Genomic DNA, 17,471 nt, shown 5'->3' on the forward strand with positions numbered 1-17,471 from the left:
TGCCAAATATCACAATGACATCATCAAGGTAACCACTTACGTCAAATTCAGAGACGGGTAGAGACAGGAAGTGGCTCCAGTGCTGGTGGATGTCGATGGCAGGGGGACGGGGGTCCTCAGGACAAGCGAGAGAAGCTCCACTAGTGAACAAACCCTGGAATCAACAACACACAGTCAACACAAACAGTAAAATCTGTGATGAAAAACATGCAACATGCACACAACGAAAACATGGGACAAGGCAAGCACAGGACATACTGCACACACACACACACACACACAACGAGGGTCATCACAGACTGAGCTAATAGTATGATAAATGAAGACATGCCTACCTGTTCTCTAGCTAGCCTACATTCCAAGACACATTTATTTGAATTCTGTCTCGTTGCTGTATGTACCTCTTGTTCTAGTGCTGAACTGAGAGCCAGCTGAGTCAGGGAAACCAGTTCCTCTCTGGCTTCATCACCATCGATCTGCCCATTCAGTAACTCAACCTCCTGATAACAGGAAAAGAAAGATGGAAAGGAACACGCAGAATAAATTGAGGAAGTGAGAAGTAGAGAGAAAGATGTGGGGTGGATAATGAAAGTAGAGGAAAATGGGAGAAAGAGACCAGGACAAAGAAAGACATTTGTTAGCCATCAGTGTTGCACGGTAGATACCGAAACTTCTGATATTCCGACACTAGAACATGAAAAACATTTTGGTACTAGAATTGGTTACTTTCGGTACTTCTGTTAAATGTGTCTTACGTCATACACGGACTGAGAGGATCGAGTCTGACAGAAGTAATCTCCTCAAGGGGGCAGTAGCGAGGCAGGCTGCACTTGTGCATGCAGTAGACACAGTGCGAGCCACTTTTGAGAAGCAAGCGAGAGAGAAAATGCCGACAGCATGGCTTCTTCTAACTCCACACCTGCAGCTTGTTGACAAAACTGGCTGTGGAAGCAAACTATGGGAACACTGATTACCGAGCGGACGAGGGCCAGCCCACCGAAACAACTAAGCAAAATATGTTACAAAGCAGTGCAGCCAAGGGAGGTTTAGTTACAAAATGTCAAAATATTTTGCACTTCATTTTTTGTGTGACATTTCCATTGTAACGTTGTCATTATTCTACTGATTGACATGAACATACACTGAGTATACAAAACAGTAAAGATGCACTATGCAAAAACACCATTTCCTGGTGGCTAAAATTCAAATAATCCTCCACTTTTCAGGTCCCTGTCTTTCAAAGATAATTCGTTAAAAAAAACACGGTTTCCCATGCTTGTTCAATGAACCATAAACAATTAAGGAACATGCACCTGTGGAACGGTCGTTAACTTCTTTGGGGTACCCCCCTTCTCAATTTCCGCCTGAAGACATACCCTAATCTAACTGCCTGTAGCTCAGGCCCAGAGGCAAGGATATGCATATTCTTGGTATCATTTGAAAGGAAACTCTGAATTTTGTGGAAATGTGAATTGAACGTAGGAGAATAACACACAATAGATCTGGTAGAAGAAAATACAAGGAAATAAACATACGTTTTCTGTTTTTATTGTTGCTGCATCATCTTTCAAATGACCAAGAACAGCCAAACATACAGTTAGGATGCTGTGGATGATTTTAATGAAGAACATAAGATGGCAACAATAGCTGAGCAAGACTTTGGACATATAACTTCAAATATGAGCGAGCTACATGACATTGAGCATGAAGTCACCCAGGTGTCCCACACAAATGTACCCAAGTGGCCGAATTGATAAAGTGATACATTTTGAAGGAAATAACTATATAACCCCCCCCCCATATATATATATATAAAATAAATAATAAAACAATTAACAAGGGTAACTATTTACATATTTTATATTTACAATATTGTGAAGACCCTCAGTCCTCTACACAATATTCTGCTGCTGGTGCCATGGCCCATAGCAGTCTCTTTCTGCTGTAAAGCAAAGGCTTACTGAACAGGTTGTGCAGGTGATGGGGCATTTCCTGTGACAAAGGGCACAATGACGTCTCCCTACTGTGCCCCTTTTGCCCTGGGGCACATTCATGCCTGACCGGCAAAAAGTGCTCTTCCCTGACAAGTCGTGGTTTTGTCTTAGAGGTGATGGTCAGATATGCGTTTATCGCCAAAAGAAATTAGCGTTACACTGAGGCCTGTACTCTGGAGCGGGATCAATTGAGGTGGAGGGTCCGTCATGGTCTGGGGCTGTGTGTCACACCATCATCGGACTGAGCTTGTTGTCATTGCAGTGCAGTCCATGAGGAGATGCACTGCAGTACTTAATGCAGCTGGTGGCCACACCAGATACTGACTGTTACTTTAGACTTTGACCCCCCTTTGTTCAGGGACATATTATTACATGTCTGTGGAACTTGTTCAGTTTATGTATCAGTTGTTGAATCGTATGTTCATACAAATACTTACGTTAAGTTTGCTGAAAATAAACAGTTGACAGTGAGTTTAGAATATAATGTCAGTAAGTTACAGACCCAACAGCATATTGGTAGTATGCCCTTCTCCTAACCATGTTTTCCAGTGACAGTCTCTTCCCATTCAAATATTTTTGTTCAACACACAGTTCAGTAATAGACCCATGTAATTCTAGTTCATATTGAGATGGTTGTTTTGTTTGAAATGTGCTGTCAGTGTGTCTGTATATTGTCTATAAAAGTGGATTGTCCTTCCTTTTAAGACCACATAGGCCTAATAAAATACTTCAAATGGTAGTAGGCTAACCGCAGAGTCAGGGTCTACCTCATCGCAGCTTGTTTGCTTGCACTTGCTTATACTTCGAGCTAAGTGTTAATTATATAAGAACAAAACATTCATTTACTGAACATAAATGTAATGTTTGTGTATGGTTCAAAACTCACGTCGACATTCATTATTATTCAATCGAGTTACACAAATCCACAAGGAGTCAGAAACAACATTTATTTAAGCAAGTCAGACATAAGCTCCACTCTCGGGACAGCTTGGTGTGGACTAAAAGTTTGTAGGCAGCGTTTATCGCTGTTACAGTGTAGCGGCGTAGCGGCTTCGCTGGCATGCATCTAAAAACAGATGGGCTGTTTGCCAAGATTGACATGTTCAAATCGCCACGGATAACAGGAGGTGCCGTTTTCTGTTACAATGAACCCCAGTAGTGGAGTTAAATGACTCAGGCCCTACCTAACTGTTACTAGAGTGCTGTTAACCACAACTGTTATCAGTCTGTTGACAACTGCGGTCATTTACAAGGTTGATGCTAGGCTTCGATGGTACACTGTATACCGGGGTATTTGGAAATAGCCAGGGATGGTTTTCAATACTGTTTAAAACTATTTATTTGACCTTTTTCAATAAATATTATTTGTAGCTACTGCCTGCAGTCAACTGTACAACACATTAGGAGATAAAGCAGATTGCGTACCTCATTTCACCAGTCACATTATGAAGCTTACAGTAGTTCCCCAGAACATTTGAGCCAGTCATGAGTGTTTGTAAATAGCACAATGGGAGAAAGTGGGAGCAGGTGAGTACAGCTGTGTACTGACAGGGGTCGCGTTTTTAATCAGTGACGTGCAACTACAGTTTTCCTTAACAGAAAATACATTAGTGCAACACATTCAGAAGAAGATGGCTTCATTTTCATCAGATGATAGCATATGTGCAATGCTATTTGGCCGGCAGCCACACAAGTAAATTAGCTACAATGAAAAAGCTAAGTAAAAACGATGCATGGCCATAATATTTCCAATGTTTAGCATAGAAAGAATGTAGCCAGATACATTTCCTAGGGTTTTGCTTAAATCTAGCATTTTACCAGAGAAAAGTAGGCTGGCTACAATGAGAAAATGCAGAGCAGAAATTACAATAAGAAGTATTTTAGATCTGCGTTTACAAAATGCAGGAAGATATTTCTTTGGCATCATCTTTTTTCATATTTTTTCCTGCCTGAAAAATGAAGAAGTTTACCTTCCTAGTTATCTAAGTATGTTAGTGAACTGATAATATTGTGTAAGTGTTCTGCCGTGTTTGAGGCCCGTTACCCTAGCAACTCCAGACAACTCCCTAGCAACTCCAGACATATGCTGTTTCAGAGCAGAGTATGTGAGTGGAATTGAGCAGTTGGAAATCCCTCATGGCTCATGGAGCAGTGCTTACCCCTTTCCAACCACTCAGCTAAAAACCTCACAAGACAAAAAAAAAAAACTGCAGCTCCAAATTCGCTCCATTCGTTAAAATCACCATTTAACCAACAAACATCTATTTTTGTGTCTACCTGAACCTACCATTTGGTTATGAAGTATTGAAACCAAACATGTGATTTGAATGAAAAGTAGTGTCCAGAGCATGGAGGCGCTACCAGGAGACAGGCCAGTACATCAGGAGACGTGGAGGAGGCCGTAGGAGGGCAACAACCCAGCAGCAGGACCGCTACCTCCGCCTTTGTGCAAGGAGGAGCACTGCCAGAGCCATGCAAAATGACCTCCAGCAGGCCACAAACATGCATGTGTCTGCTCAAACGGTCAGAAACAGGACTCCATGAGGGTGGTATGAGGGCCCGACGTCCACAGGTGGGGGTTGTGCTTACAGCCCAACACCGTGCAGGACGTTTGGCATTTGCCAGAGAACACCAAGATTGGCAAATTCGCCACTGGTGCACGGTGCTCTTCCCAGATGAAAGCAGGTTCACACTGAGCACATGTGACAGACGTGACAGAGTCTGGAGACGCCGTGGAGAACGTTCTGCTGCCTGCAACATCCTTGTGGGGTGGCATTTCTTTGGGGGGGCCGCACAGCCCTCCATTTGCTCGCCAGAGTTAGCCTGACTGCCATTAGGTACCGAGATGAGATCCTCAGACCCCTTGTGAGACCATATGCTGGTGCGGTTGGCCCTGGGTTCCTCCTAATGCAAGACAATGCTAGACCTCATGTGGCTGGAGTGTGTCAGCGGTTCCTGCAAGAGGAAGGCATTGATGCAATGGACTGGCCCGCCCATTCCCCAGACCTGAATCCAATTGAGCACATCTGGGACATCATGTCTCGCTCCATCCACCAACGCCACATTGCACCACAGACTGTCCAGGAGTTGGCGGATGCTTTAGTCCAGGTCTGGGAGGAGATCCCTCAGGAGACCATCCGCCACCTCATCAGGAGCATGCCCAGGCGTTGTAGGGAGGTCATACAGGCACGTGGAGGCCACACACACTACTGAGCCTCATTTTGACTTGTTTTAAGGACATTACATCAAAGTTGGATCAGCCTGTAGCGTGGTTTTCCACTTTAATTTTGAGTGTGACTCCAAATCCAGACCTCCATGGGTTGATACATTTGATTTCCATTGATAATTTTTGTGTGATTTTGTTGTCAGCACATTCAACTATGTAAAGAAAAAAGTATTTAATAAGAATATTTCATTCATTCAGATCTAGGATGTGTTATTTTAGTGTTCCCTTTATTTTTTTGAGCAATGTATATATTCGAGGTCGACCGATTATGATTTTTCAACACCGATACCGATTATTGGAGGACCAAAAAAGCGGATACCAATTAAATGGGCAGATTTTTTACATTTATTAGTAATAATGACAATTACAACAATACTGAATGAACACTTATTTTAACTTAATATAATACATCAATAAAATCAATTTAGCCTCAAATAAACGAAACCTGTTCAATTAGGATTTTTTACTATTTCCCTCTCTACCATTTGTATTTCATTAATCTTTGACTATTGGATGTTCTTATAGGCACTTTAGTATTGCCAGTGTAACAGTATAGCTTCCTACCCTCTCCTCACTCCTCCCTGGGCTCGAACCAGGAACACAATGACAACAGCCACCCTCGAAGCGGCGTTACCCATGCAGAGCAAGGGGATCAACCACTCCAAGTCTCAGAGCGAGTGACGTTTGAAACGCTATTAGCACGCACCCCGCTAACTAGCGTGCCATTTCACTTCGGGTACACCAGCCTAAATCTCGGGAGTTGATAGGCTTGAAGTCATAAATGGCGCAATGCTTGACGCACAACGAAGAGCTGCTGGCAAAACGCACGAAAGTGCTGTTTGAATGAATGCTTACAAGCCTGCTGCTGCCTACCACCGCTCAGTCAGATACTTGTATGCAACGCAGGACATGCTAGATAAACTAGTAATATCAACCACCATGTGTAGTTAACTAGTGATTATGATTGATTGTTTTATGGAAGATAAGTTTAATGCTAGCTAGCAACTTACATTGGCTTACTGCATTCGCGTAACACTCCTTGTGGAGTGCAACGAGAGGCAGGTGGTCATAGCGTTGGACCAGTTAACTGTAAGGCTGCAAGATTGAATCCCCCGAGCTGACAAGGTGAAAATCTGTCGTTCTGCCCCTGAACGAGGCAGTTAATCCCACCATTCCTAGGCCGTCATTGAAAATAAGAACGTGTTCTTAACTGACTTGGTGTAAAGGTGTAAAAAAATAAGATTTAAGATTTATTATATATGTATAAATACTTTGCTACAAAGACACACTTAGTTATTATCTATTTGTTCCTTTCTTTTAGGATGTAGTAAGTACACCATCATGCTTTCAGGATAGGTGTCTTTTCAGATTCCACAATGATTCATTAGTTGTAGACACTACATCACAGCACTCTCTCTTCCTCTTGGTCCTCCTCATCTTTGTAAGTCACCTTGATTTTGCACCTGTGTGTTTAATCATTTTCTTTATGAAAATATTTACTGAACTCCATGACAGCTAGATCAAGTGGCTATGGCAGTACAGAAGTAGACTATAATGCATGCTGGGCCGGGCATGCCCCGAGATCGGTACTGGAGCTCCAGCCGTTAGGAAACTCGCTCCACGCGCCAGTCAAATTGGGAACGCTCCACTCCAGCTCTACTCACATACTCTGCTTCAGAGCCAGTACCGTTCTTCCTTCAGACAAGCATGTCTCAAATTTTTGTTCATTTGCACAATGTCTCTTGTTCACATTCGCTTGGATATGACAGTCGGTAGCTCCTACAGACAATGCAGTCGGGAAACTTGACTTCTCCCACATTTTGTTACATTACAACCTTATTCTAAAATGGATTAAATAGTTTCCCCCCCTCAATCTACACACAATACCCCATAATGACAAAACAAAAACTGGTATAGAAATATCACATTTACATAAGTATTCAGACCCTTTACTCAGTACTTTTTGAAGCACCTTTGGCAGCGATTACAACCTAGTGTCTTCTTGGGTATGACGCTACAAGCTTGGCATACCAATATTTGGGGAGTTTCTCCCATTCTTCTCTGCAGATCCTCTCAAGCTCTGCCAGGTTGGGGGTGTCGCTGCACAGCTATTTTCAGGTCTCCCCAGAGATGTTCGATCGGGTTCAAGTCCAGGCTCTAGCTGGGCCACTCAAGGACATTGAGACTTGTCCCGAAGCCACTCCTGAGTTGTCTTGGCTGTGTGTTTAGTGTCGTTGTCCTGTTGGAAGGTGAACCTCCGCCCCAGCCTGAGGTCCGGAGCATTCTGGAGCAGGTTTTCATCAAGGATCTCTCTGTACTTCCCTCCATTAATCTTTTCCTCTATACCAACTAGGGTCGGAAAGTTTATTTTGCGGATTTTACTTAAATTCATCAAAAACATTTGCTTATAACAGTGAACCTTTTTTTGTGGGATACACAAGGCAATTCTAGGTTGTGGCATATTTTGATTAAACTAAACCAAATTCAATGGAATTGCAACCCTCTGCATGCACAGTGCATTCTTCCATCACATGTACAGTTGATTCTCAAGATCTTGCACACTAATGAGATGCTATTGAGCCCACACTACTACACTGTCTGAGCCAAGGACTACATGCTTTCTGGTAAGATTTGATTAGAAATACTGGTTGAGGTGAATATATTTGATATGACATGCATGATTTTTTGTTAACTAGTAAATAGTAGCCTACAGCAAAGTGTGTTTAAATCATTTGTAATTTGTTAAGAATTTCTGCTAGTTAGTTTTAGCTTGCTTCAGCCTGCTAACTGAGGAGTGTTAATTCACCTGTTTCCATACATGTTACATTTAAAAACATTTATCTTACAAAAGGAGTAGTTTAATCTAATTGCTTAACAGTACTTGTTCCCCCCCCCCCCCCCCCCTAATCTTTACAGGAAACCGCCACGTACACTATGTGTGGAGACATTTCACTGCAGCTAGTGTGGAAGGAAAAGCTGTCTACATTTGCAAATACTGTGCCAAATCATATGTGAAGAATTCAACAAAGATGCAGAATCATCTGGCCAAGTGCATAACGTTCCCTCAGCGCTCACAACAAGCAAACTGTGACAGAAGTCCTACTTCTATTTGAGGTGAAAATTATGAACCAGACACCTTATCGACAGCAACAGCTCATGGTCCTCCTGGAATCAGAAGTTTGTTTTGACTCAATGGTGGAATGTAGTGAGAGAAATGCTTATGAATGTCTTGCTCGAGCTGTGTATGCAACTGGTTCACCTCTGATGCTCACAGGCAATGTGTATTGGAAGAGATTTATGAGATGTTCTTCGCCCAGCATACACCCCTCCAACCAGACATGCTTTATCTACTCATTTGCTGGATGCAGAGTTGAAGGTCAAGCAAATCATAGAAAAAGCAGACGATTGCAATCATCTCTGATGGGTGGTTGAATGTTTGTGGGCAAGGAATAATTAACTACATCATATCCACCCCCCCAACCAGTATTCTACAAGAGCACAGACACAATGGGCAACAGACACACCAGTCTCTACATTGCAAATAAGCTGATGGCAGTCATCAATGACCTTGGACCACAGAAGGTATTTGCACTGGTGGCAGACAATGCTGCGAACATGAAGGCTGCTTGGTCTAAAGTGGAGGAGCCCCATTGGCTGTGCTGCTCATGCATTGAATCTGCTCAAGGACATCATGTCACTGAAAACAATGGATACACTCTACAAGAGAGTCAAGGAAATGGTAAGGTATGTGAAGGGTCATCAAGTTATAGCAGCAATCTACCTCACCAAGCAAAGTGAGAAGAATAAGAGCACCACATTGAAGCTGCCCAGCAACACCCGTTGGGGTGGTATTGTCATCATGTTTGACAGTCTCCTGGAGGGGAAGGAGTCTCTCCAAGAAATGGCCATATCACAGTCTGCTGATATGGACCGTTTGTAGGCTACCATAAAGGCCTGATTGGTGGAGTGCTACAGAGATGGGAGAACCTTCCAGAAGGACAACCATCTCCACAGAGGAACTCTGGAGCTCTGTCAGAGTTACCATTGGGTTCTTGGTCACCTCCCTGACCAAGGCCCTTCTCCCCCGATTGCTGAGGTTGGCCAGGCAGCCAGATCCAAGAAGAGTCTATGTGGTTACAAACTTCTTCCATTTAAAAATGGAGGCCACTGTGTTCTTGGGGACCTTCAATGCTGGAGACATTTTTTGGTACCTTTCCCCAGATCTGTGCCTCGACACAATCCTGTCTGGGAGCTCTACAAACAATTCCATCGACCTCCTGGCTTGGTTTTTGCTCTGACATGCACTGTCAACTGTAGGACCTTATATAGACAGGTGTGTGCCTTTCCAAAACATGTGCAATCAATTGAATGTACCGTACCACAGGTGGACTCCAAGTTGTAGAAACATGTCAAAGATGAGCAATGGAAACAATTTTGAGTCTCATAGTAAAGGTCTGAATAGTTATGTAAATACATTTGCAAAAAATTCTAAAAACCTGTTTTTGCTTTGTCATTATGGGGTATTATGCATAGATTGATGAGGGGGAAAAATGTAAATGGACAGTGCTTTCTAAGGTGATGATTGGGCAGAATATCCCTGTCATGCTCCTCAAACATTAACTATTGTTACAATGCTCGCTGTGTGTTATGTAGCCTATGCATAGGTCTATATAAAAATGGGGTGTTACTAGGGCTGTTGAGGTGACTGTATTACAGCCACACTGGCCATCATGAGTCATGACCGCAGTAAACATGCTATTGATGATCAGGTCCTAATGGCCTGGTACTCAGGGCTCTATTGTCCCTCCATCAGGTCCTAATGGCCTGGTACTCAGGGCTCCATTGTCCCTCCATCAGGTCCTAATGGCCTGGTACTCAGGGCTCCATTGTCCCTCCATCAGGTCCTAATGGCCTGGTACTCAGGGCTCCATTGTCCCTCTAACCACTGACAGTGCAAATGCAATCCAAAGAACACTTATCATCAAAACAGTATCCTGATTTTAAAACTCACCTCACTGTGATGATCAATTTGAAGGAAGTTCAACAGCAGGTCTAAACAGTGTAAAACATGGTCGCTGTGGATGTTTCAAAGCCTAACACAGCCAAATGGACAGCGCTTTCTAAGGTGATGATTAATTGAAAACACCATTTGGTTCATTGATTGTGCAGGGTGGCTTACCAGGTAGCCTAAAATTATAGTACATTTGTATTTGGGAATTGGGAATTGTTTATATTTTCATAATGAATTGGGTGACACATTACCTTTAGCTATAGAGAATATCTCCTGCTGCCTCTCCTTTATGACCTTCTCCAGCATGCAGAGGGGCTGTCAACAGTTTAGTGAAATATGTTTTGTTGCAAAAACATGTTACTATCAATGTTACTGAACATATTTCACTTGTTTTCCCAAAATAAGCACTGGGAAACAGCAGATGAACAGGGTTGGAGAGCCCATGGCATACAGAGTTTGGGGAGAATATCACCTGTCACGCAGCGAGAGCATGCGCCTCAAACAGTGGTTGATACTATAGTAAAAGAAATCAGCCAAGACCTCAGAAGAAAATGTGTATACCTCCACAAGTCTGGTTCATCCTTGGGAGCAATTTCCAAACACCTGAAGGTACCACATTCATCTGTACAAACAATAATACACAAGTATAAACACCATGGGACCACGCAGCAGTCATACCGCTCAGGAAGGAGACTCGTTTTGTCTCCTAGAGATGAACATACTTTGATGCGGAAAGTGCAAATCAATCCCAGACCAACAGTAAAGGACCCTGTGAAGATGCTGGAGGAAACAGATACAAAAGTATCTATATTCACAGTAAAACGAGTCCTATATCGACACAACCTGAAAGACTGCTCAGAAAAGAAGAAGCCCCTGCTCCAAAACCACCATAAAAAGCCAGACTACGGTTTGCAACTGCACATGGGGACAGAGATCGTACTTTTCGGAGAAATGTCCTCTGGTCTGATGAAACAAAAAATTAACTGTTTGGCCATAATGACCATCGCTATGTTTGGAGGAGAAAAGGGGGATGCTTGCAAGCCGAAGAACACCATCCCAACCTTGAAGCACGAGGGTGGCAGAATCATGTTGTGTGGGTGCTTTGCTACAGGAGGGACTGGTGCACTTCACGAAATAGATGGCTTCATGAGGGAGGAAAATTATATGGATATATTGAAACAGCATCTCAAGACATCAGTCAGGAAGTTAAAGATTGGTTGCAAATGGGTCTTCCAAATGGACAATGACCCCAAGCATACTTCCAATGCTGTAGCAAAGGCTTAAGAACAACAAAGTCAAGGTATTGGAGTGGCCATCAAAGCCCTGACCTCAATCCCATAGAAATTGTGTGGGCAGAACTGAAAAATCATGTGTGAACAAGGAGGCCTACAAACCTGACTCAGTGACTCCAGCTATGTCAGGAGGAATGGTCCAAAATTCACCCAACTTATTGTGGGAAGCTTGTGGAAGGCTACCTGAAACGTTTGACCCAAGTTAAACCATTTAAAGGCAATGCTACCAAATACTAATTGAGTATACAGTGGGGCAAAAAAGTATTTAGTCAGCCACCAATTGTGCAAGTTCTGATGAGAGAGGCCTGTAATTTTCATCATAGGTACACTTCAACTATGACAGACAAAATGAGAAAAGAAAAAATCCAGAAAATCACATTGTAGGATTTTTTATGAATTTATTTGCAAATTATGGTGGAAAATAAGTATTTGGTCAATAGCAAAAGTTTCTCAATACTTTGTTATATACCCTTTGCTGGCAATGACAGAGGTCAAACGTTTTCTGTAAGTCTTCACAAGGTTTTCACACACTGTTGCTGGTATTTTGGCCCATTCCTCCATGCAGATCTCCTCTAGAGCAGTGATGTTTTGGGGCTGTTGCTGGGCAACACAGACTTTCAACTCTCTCCAAAGATTTTCTATGGGGTTGAGATCTGGAGACTGGCTAGGCCACTCCAGTACCTGGAAATGCTTCTTACGAAGCCACTCCTTCGTTGCCCGGGCGGTGTGTTTGATATCAATCTCATGCTGAAAGACCCAGCCACGTTTCATCTTCAATGCCCTTGCTGATGGAAGGAGGTTTTCACTCAAAATCTCACGATACATGGCCCCATTCATTCTTTCATGACACGGATCAGTCGTCCTGGTCCATTTGCAGAAAAACAGCCCCAAAGCATGATGTTTCCACCTCATGCTTCACAGTAGGTATGGTGTTCTTTGGATGCAACTCAGCATTCTTTGTCCTCCAAACACGACGAGTTGAGTTTGTACCAAAAAGTTATATTTTGGTTTCATCTGACCATATGACATTCTCCCAATCTTCTTCTGGATCATCCAAATGCTCTCTAGCAAACTTCAGACGGGCCTGGACATGTACTGGCTTAAGCAGGGGGACACGTCTGGCACTGCAGGATTTGAGTCCCTGGCGGCGTAGTGTGTTACTGATGGTAGGCTTTGTTACTTTGGTCCCAGCTCTCTGCAGGTCATTCACTAGGTCTCGCAAGATCTCACCCCGTGGGGTCAAAATCATCACAAGAACGGTGAGCAAAAATCCCAGTACCACACGGGGGGTGTGGTTCTGGGATTTTTGCTCACCGTTCTTGTGATGATTTTGACCCCATGGTGTGAGATCTTGCGTGGAGCCCCAGATCGAGGGAGATTATCAGTGGTCTTGTATGGCTTCCATTTCCTAATAATTGCTCCCACGGTTTATTTCTTCAAACCAAGCTGCTTACCTATTGCAGATTCAGTGTTCCCAGCCTGGTGCAGGTCTACAATTTTGTTTCTGGTGTCCTTTGACAGCTCTTCGGTCTTGGCCATAGTAGAGTTTGGAGTGTGACTGTTTGAGGTTGTGGACAGGTGTCTTTTATACTGATAACAAGTTCAAACAGGTGCCATTAATACAGGTAACGAGTGGAGGACAGAGGAGCCTCTTAAAGAACAGGTCTGTGAGAGCCAGAAATCTTGCTTGTTTGTAGGTGACCAAATACTAATTTTCCACCATAATTTGCAAATAAATTCATTTAAAATCCTAGTGTGATTTTCTGTATTTTTTTTCTTCTCATTTTGTCTGTCATAGTTGAAGTGTACCTATGATGAAAATTACAGGCCTCTCATCTTTTTAAGTGGGAAAACTTGCACAATTGGTGGCTGACTAAATACTTTTTTGTCCCACTGTATGTAAACTTCTGACCCACTGGGAATGTGATGAAAGTAATGAGCTGAAATAAATAATTCTCTCTACTATTATTCTGACATTTTACATTCTTAAAATAAAGTGGTGATCCTAACTGACCTAAAACAGGACATTTTTACTTAAATTAAATGCCAGGAATTGTGAAAAACAGAGTTTAAATGTATTTGGCTAAGGTGTAAGTAAACTTCTGACTTCAACTGTATGTTTTCTTATGCTTATTTCTCAGCTGCTCATATTAAGTACAGCTCCGCTGTAAAAACAAAGTACTCTACCAGGCATCGTTGAAAAATGGACTGGCAAGAAAGTGTGCTGCCTCCATTCGCTATTCCTGCCCATTGGATAATGGTCCATTTCAATTTAAACTAATTTTACATATAAAGACAAGATTCAATTGAATAGTCTGATGTGTGAAAATACTTGATGAGAAAACAGCTGCGCAGCCTGAGGAAAGGAACATTTAAACAAGCTTTTTTTACTACTTTCTCAAATCAATAGGCTATAGTCACATCATGCAGCCCATATACGTTTTCATTTCTAAGACATTAAGGTTTGTATCATTCACAACTAAAGTTGCCAAACAACTCTAAATCTAGCATATAGGATCCGTTTCAAATGATCACTTTAACGCTCAACGTGGCAACTTCACTAGGCACACTCGCTCTGGAAAGGGAAAAATATCCTTTCTATTTTAGTCAATTATATTCAAAGGTTAAATTATATTCTTCATACTGTAAAATCATATAAAATAATGGCATGGGACTTAAGCATATCTAGTCTTCTAAATGAACCAGCCTACAGCCTATGACATGTAGCATAGCCAGGCCAACTCATTCTGTTCTTAGGACTCGACTCAAATAAATAATGGACATATTGTGATGTACAGTATATTAAATTGATTAATTATACTTTTTAAATGTAAATGTTCCCAAGGCAGGCATCAGTAGCTTGTATGCATGGAAATGCTAAACATGCTTATGTTAATTAACAGTCAATTACCGTGACATCAGCAAGCTTTTGCATGACAACAACCGGCTGACAAAATGTCATGACCGCCACAGCCCTAGGTTACACAATACAAATCTCCTAACAGCTGCAAGTGAAGTCGTGGGGGATAAGATAACCCGGTCTTTGACATTGGACACTCCCAAGCCACAGCAGTGTTTTTCACTACAGTGAGTGTGGGCCTTTGTCCCTACAAAAACACACACCCAAGGCCCAAAGAGTGTGTAACCCTATGGGTGGAGAGAATAAGTCATTCAAACCCACAAATGACATAACAGGGATCATCATGTTTTACCACAAGGCTGGATGAGAATACAGCAAGAGTAGAGCGTTTGCATACATGTTAATGCCAGAGGCAAAGGGGATGACTAACATTGAACTGAATCCCAGTCCTCTTCTGACTAGCTCTGTCTGGACTTGTAGATTGTGAAAGTGGAACTTCTTTAACTATAAGAAACAAAGTTCTGTAGCCTAAATCCAACTGTCATTGTTGTAAGAATGTAGAACTTCCTGCACCTTCTTAGGAAAGTATTAGTGGTGATCTTCTGAACAGAAAAAGTGAAACCTAAAACAAGGTTAGTAGTAAATTAAACTCCCAGACAAAAAAAAAATCAAAGTAAATTGATGTCATCCAAATCATCTTAAACGAGAGTTGCCTTGGGCCTGCTGTATTTGAGGACAAATGCTTTTACAAAGAGGGGGTAGGTACTAGGCCCTTACTTCTCCACCTATTCTCCTCGCCCACAGCTGGTGAACAAGGGTAACATGCGAAGAAATAACAGATTCAACAACTAACTAGCCTCAGGGAATCGCATCCATTGATCCAGCAGCTGTTCTGTCTCACTCCTCCTCAACCATAAAATCTGCAACCATGGAGATTCATTTGTAGTGATGGGAAACAAGCCCTCTCAAACATTTGGGTCCTTCACCAAATTTTTCCCGAAAATGTCATGACGTTAAGGTTAAGTAAAGATAAGGGGAAAATTAACTTGTTTTATGCAACAGGGCCCTGGCCCTTTAATTGCGCATCTAGCACGTGATGAATGTGCCAGTCCAGCAATGGTTCTGCACTGCTGCTGCCCATTTCCATGTCAATGTTTGTAAATAACAAATATATACAAATGATATACTTCTGCCAGGTTAGCCTACTTTGCTGTTAACATTTAATTGACAAGGGTTTGGGGAAAGTATTTCTGTCAACCCACAAGATGATTACTGGCCACACACGGGAGTGATAGATGAACACCAGAAAAAGACGAAAATTGGAAAAATAATAATAATTGGAAATTGGAAATGAATTGGCAGACAGTGTTAGGTTTGACTATGTAAGCCAATAGTGGCTAACCAGGGGTGTGATAATGTCAACGTTGATTAGATAGTAGCTTGCGGTGTCTGATACTTGTGAAATTTGTTCGTGGCTGTTTGCGGTGGAACACTTAAATTGCATGTACTTTCAGAATTGTTTGGTGGGCTGCGCTGGTAGCTCGCTATCGACCTATTGGAGAGGAGACCTCTGTCGATTATTTATTACGTTGTGCTTAGTCAGGAGATACCAATCTAAAAAGGTAATCTAGCTTTAAAATAACATTCAAAGTGAAAGTGAATGTAAAAGTTCAGCATGTCATGTGCATAGAACCTTATCAGTTGGTGTCATAACAGCAAGTTAGCAACGTTATTGGCCTAACGTTAGCTGGCTATCACAATACACTTGTCATTCCCATTGTCAGCTACAACTAAAGGCCTAGTTCGCATTTCATCACAATAACTTCATGGGCGACACATTAGTTAGAGTAGATGAAGTTTGAAACCAGATAAAGCTAGCTGGCTGCAGTACTCGCCTCTTTGGGTATCTCGCAGGCTCCGGTGCTGGGATAAGGCCCCGGCTCAGTGCTTAGTTGGGTGGCAGTCTGGCACTCCTCCTGCCGGCCTCTCAACCTAGCGCCAACAGTAGAACAGCTCTCGTCCTCGGCGAGAAGGTCAGAGTCGTTGGTCTCTTCCCCGGTGCTGTCTGACGACACCCCCGCGTTACCATTACTGCTACTCGTGCTGTTCGGTGGCTCTCCGAATTCCGATCTGTCAGGTACTTGGTGCACGAGCCACGCGCTCAACTGCGTAGGGAACCGGGCGGGCGACCCAAGCGCCCTCACCTCGTCCAGAAGCCGACGGCTGGCGAAGAAATAGTCCAACTCCGGACATTTGGGGTGCACGCTGTACCCGTCCCAATTGTCCCTCAAACTGTGAAACGGTGTCTGGATAAAGGCTGAGCTGGGACCATCGTTAATCTCTAGCGGTGAGTAGTAGCCGTTCCAATAGCTGTCGACATCCACGCGAACTCCGATCAAACTGAGTAAGATCGTAAACTGGATTAGTCCCTCTGTGAAGTATTTCTTCACGTTTTGCATCTTTTTATTTTTTTTGGGGGGGAGAACGTCAATAAAGAGAAACGCTGGTCCCAGAGTTCCCTTTAGCCCACTAAACAAAGACAATGCAAAACAAAAGAGCACGAGTTCCTTTCCCCTGTCAGACAAAGAGGTCCGCCCGTCCCCGGCGAAAACGTTAGCTAGCTACTGCACTACCGGCTTCTGATAACTTCCTGACAGAAACATGCTCTTAAACGAACAACTGTACCACGATCACATATAATAAAAAATTTAATCATAGATGAAACTATAATTCATTGGAATATCCCTTGTTTATTTGTCTGCCTTGTTTTAATCTAATTATAATATAAAATACATATTCCGAATCGGTTCCCTCATGGGTTTAATGTGTATGGCTCTCACTCCCTACCGGCCGCGTGGAGGAGTCTTGGGGAAGGATTTGCATAATTTACACAAACTAGGCCCATAACTCATCGCAACAGGCTTCGATTGGCTGAAAATATATTCTGTCATATAGTGAGCCAATTGTAGCATCCCACCGCTCTTACTTAAATACAAAATAACGCCCCCTTCGTTGGATTTCTGGCCCAAACAAGACACAGCCTTATGAACATACATTTCTACTTAGCAATGTGATTGAAAGTATTTTT

General features: G+C 42.7%; 1 protein-coding gene across 1 annotated transcript in view; it reads right to left on the bottom strand.

Annotated features, from left to right (window-relative positions):
• Positions 1–17,260, bottom strand: part of LOC109903321 (endoplasmic reticulum membrane sensor NFE2L1) — a 32,620-nt gene extending 15,360 nt beyond the window's left edge. The window contains exons 1-3 of the mRNA XM_020499954.2: positions 16,279–17,260; positions 402–500; positions 41–154 (exon numbers count right to left, since the gene is read on the bottom strand). Of these exons, the coding sequence (XP_020355543.1) occupies positions 41–154; positions 402–500; positions 16,279–16,842 (777 nt within the window). The 5' untranslated portion in view covers positions 16,843–17,260. The remainder of the gene's footprint in view (positions 1–40; positions 155–401; positions 501–16,278) is intronic.
• Between the last annotated feature and the right edge of the window lie 211 nt (positions 17,261–17,471).

Source organism: Oncorhynchus kisutch, linkage group LG14 (genome assembly GCF_002021735.2).
Source record: "Oncorhynchus kisutch isolate 150728-3 linkage group LG14, Okis_V2, whole genome shotgun sequence".
Lineage (NCBI taxonomy): Eukaryota > Metazoa > Chordata > Actinopteri > Salmoniformes > Salmonidae > Oncorhynchus > Oncorhynchus kisutch.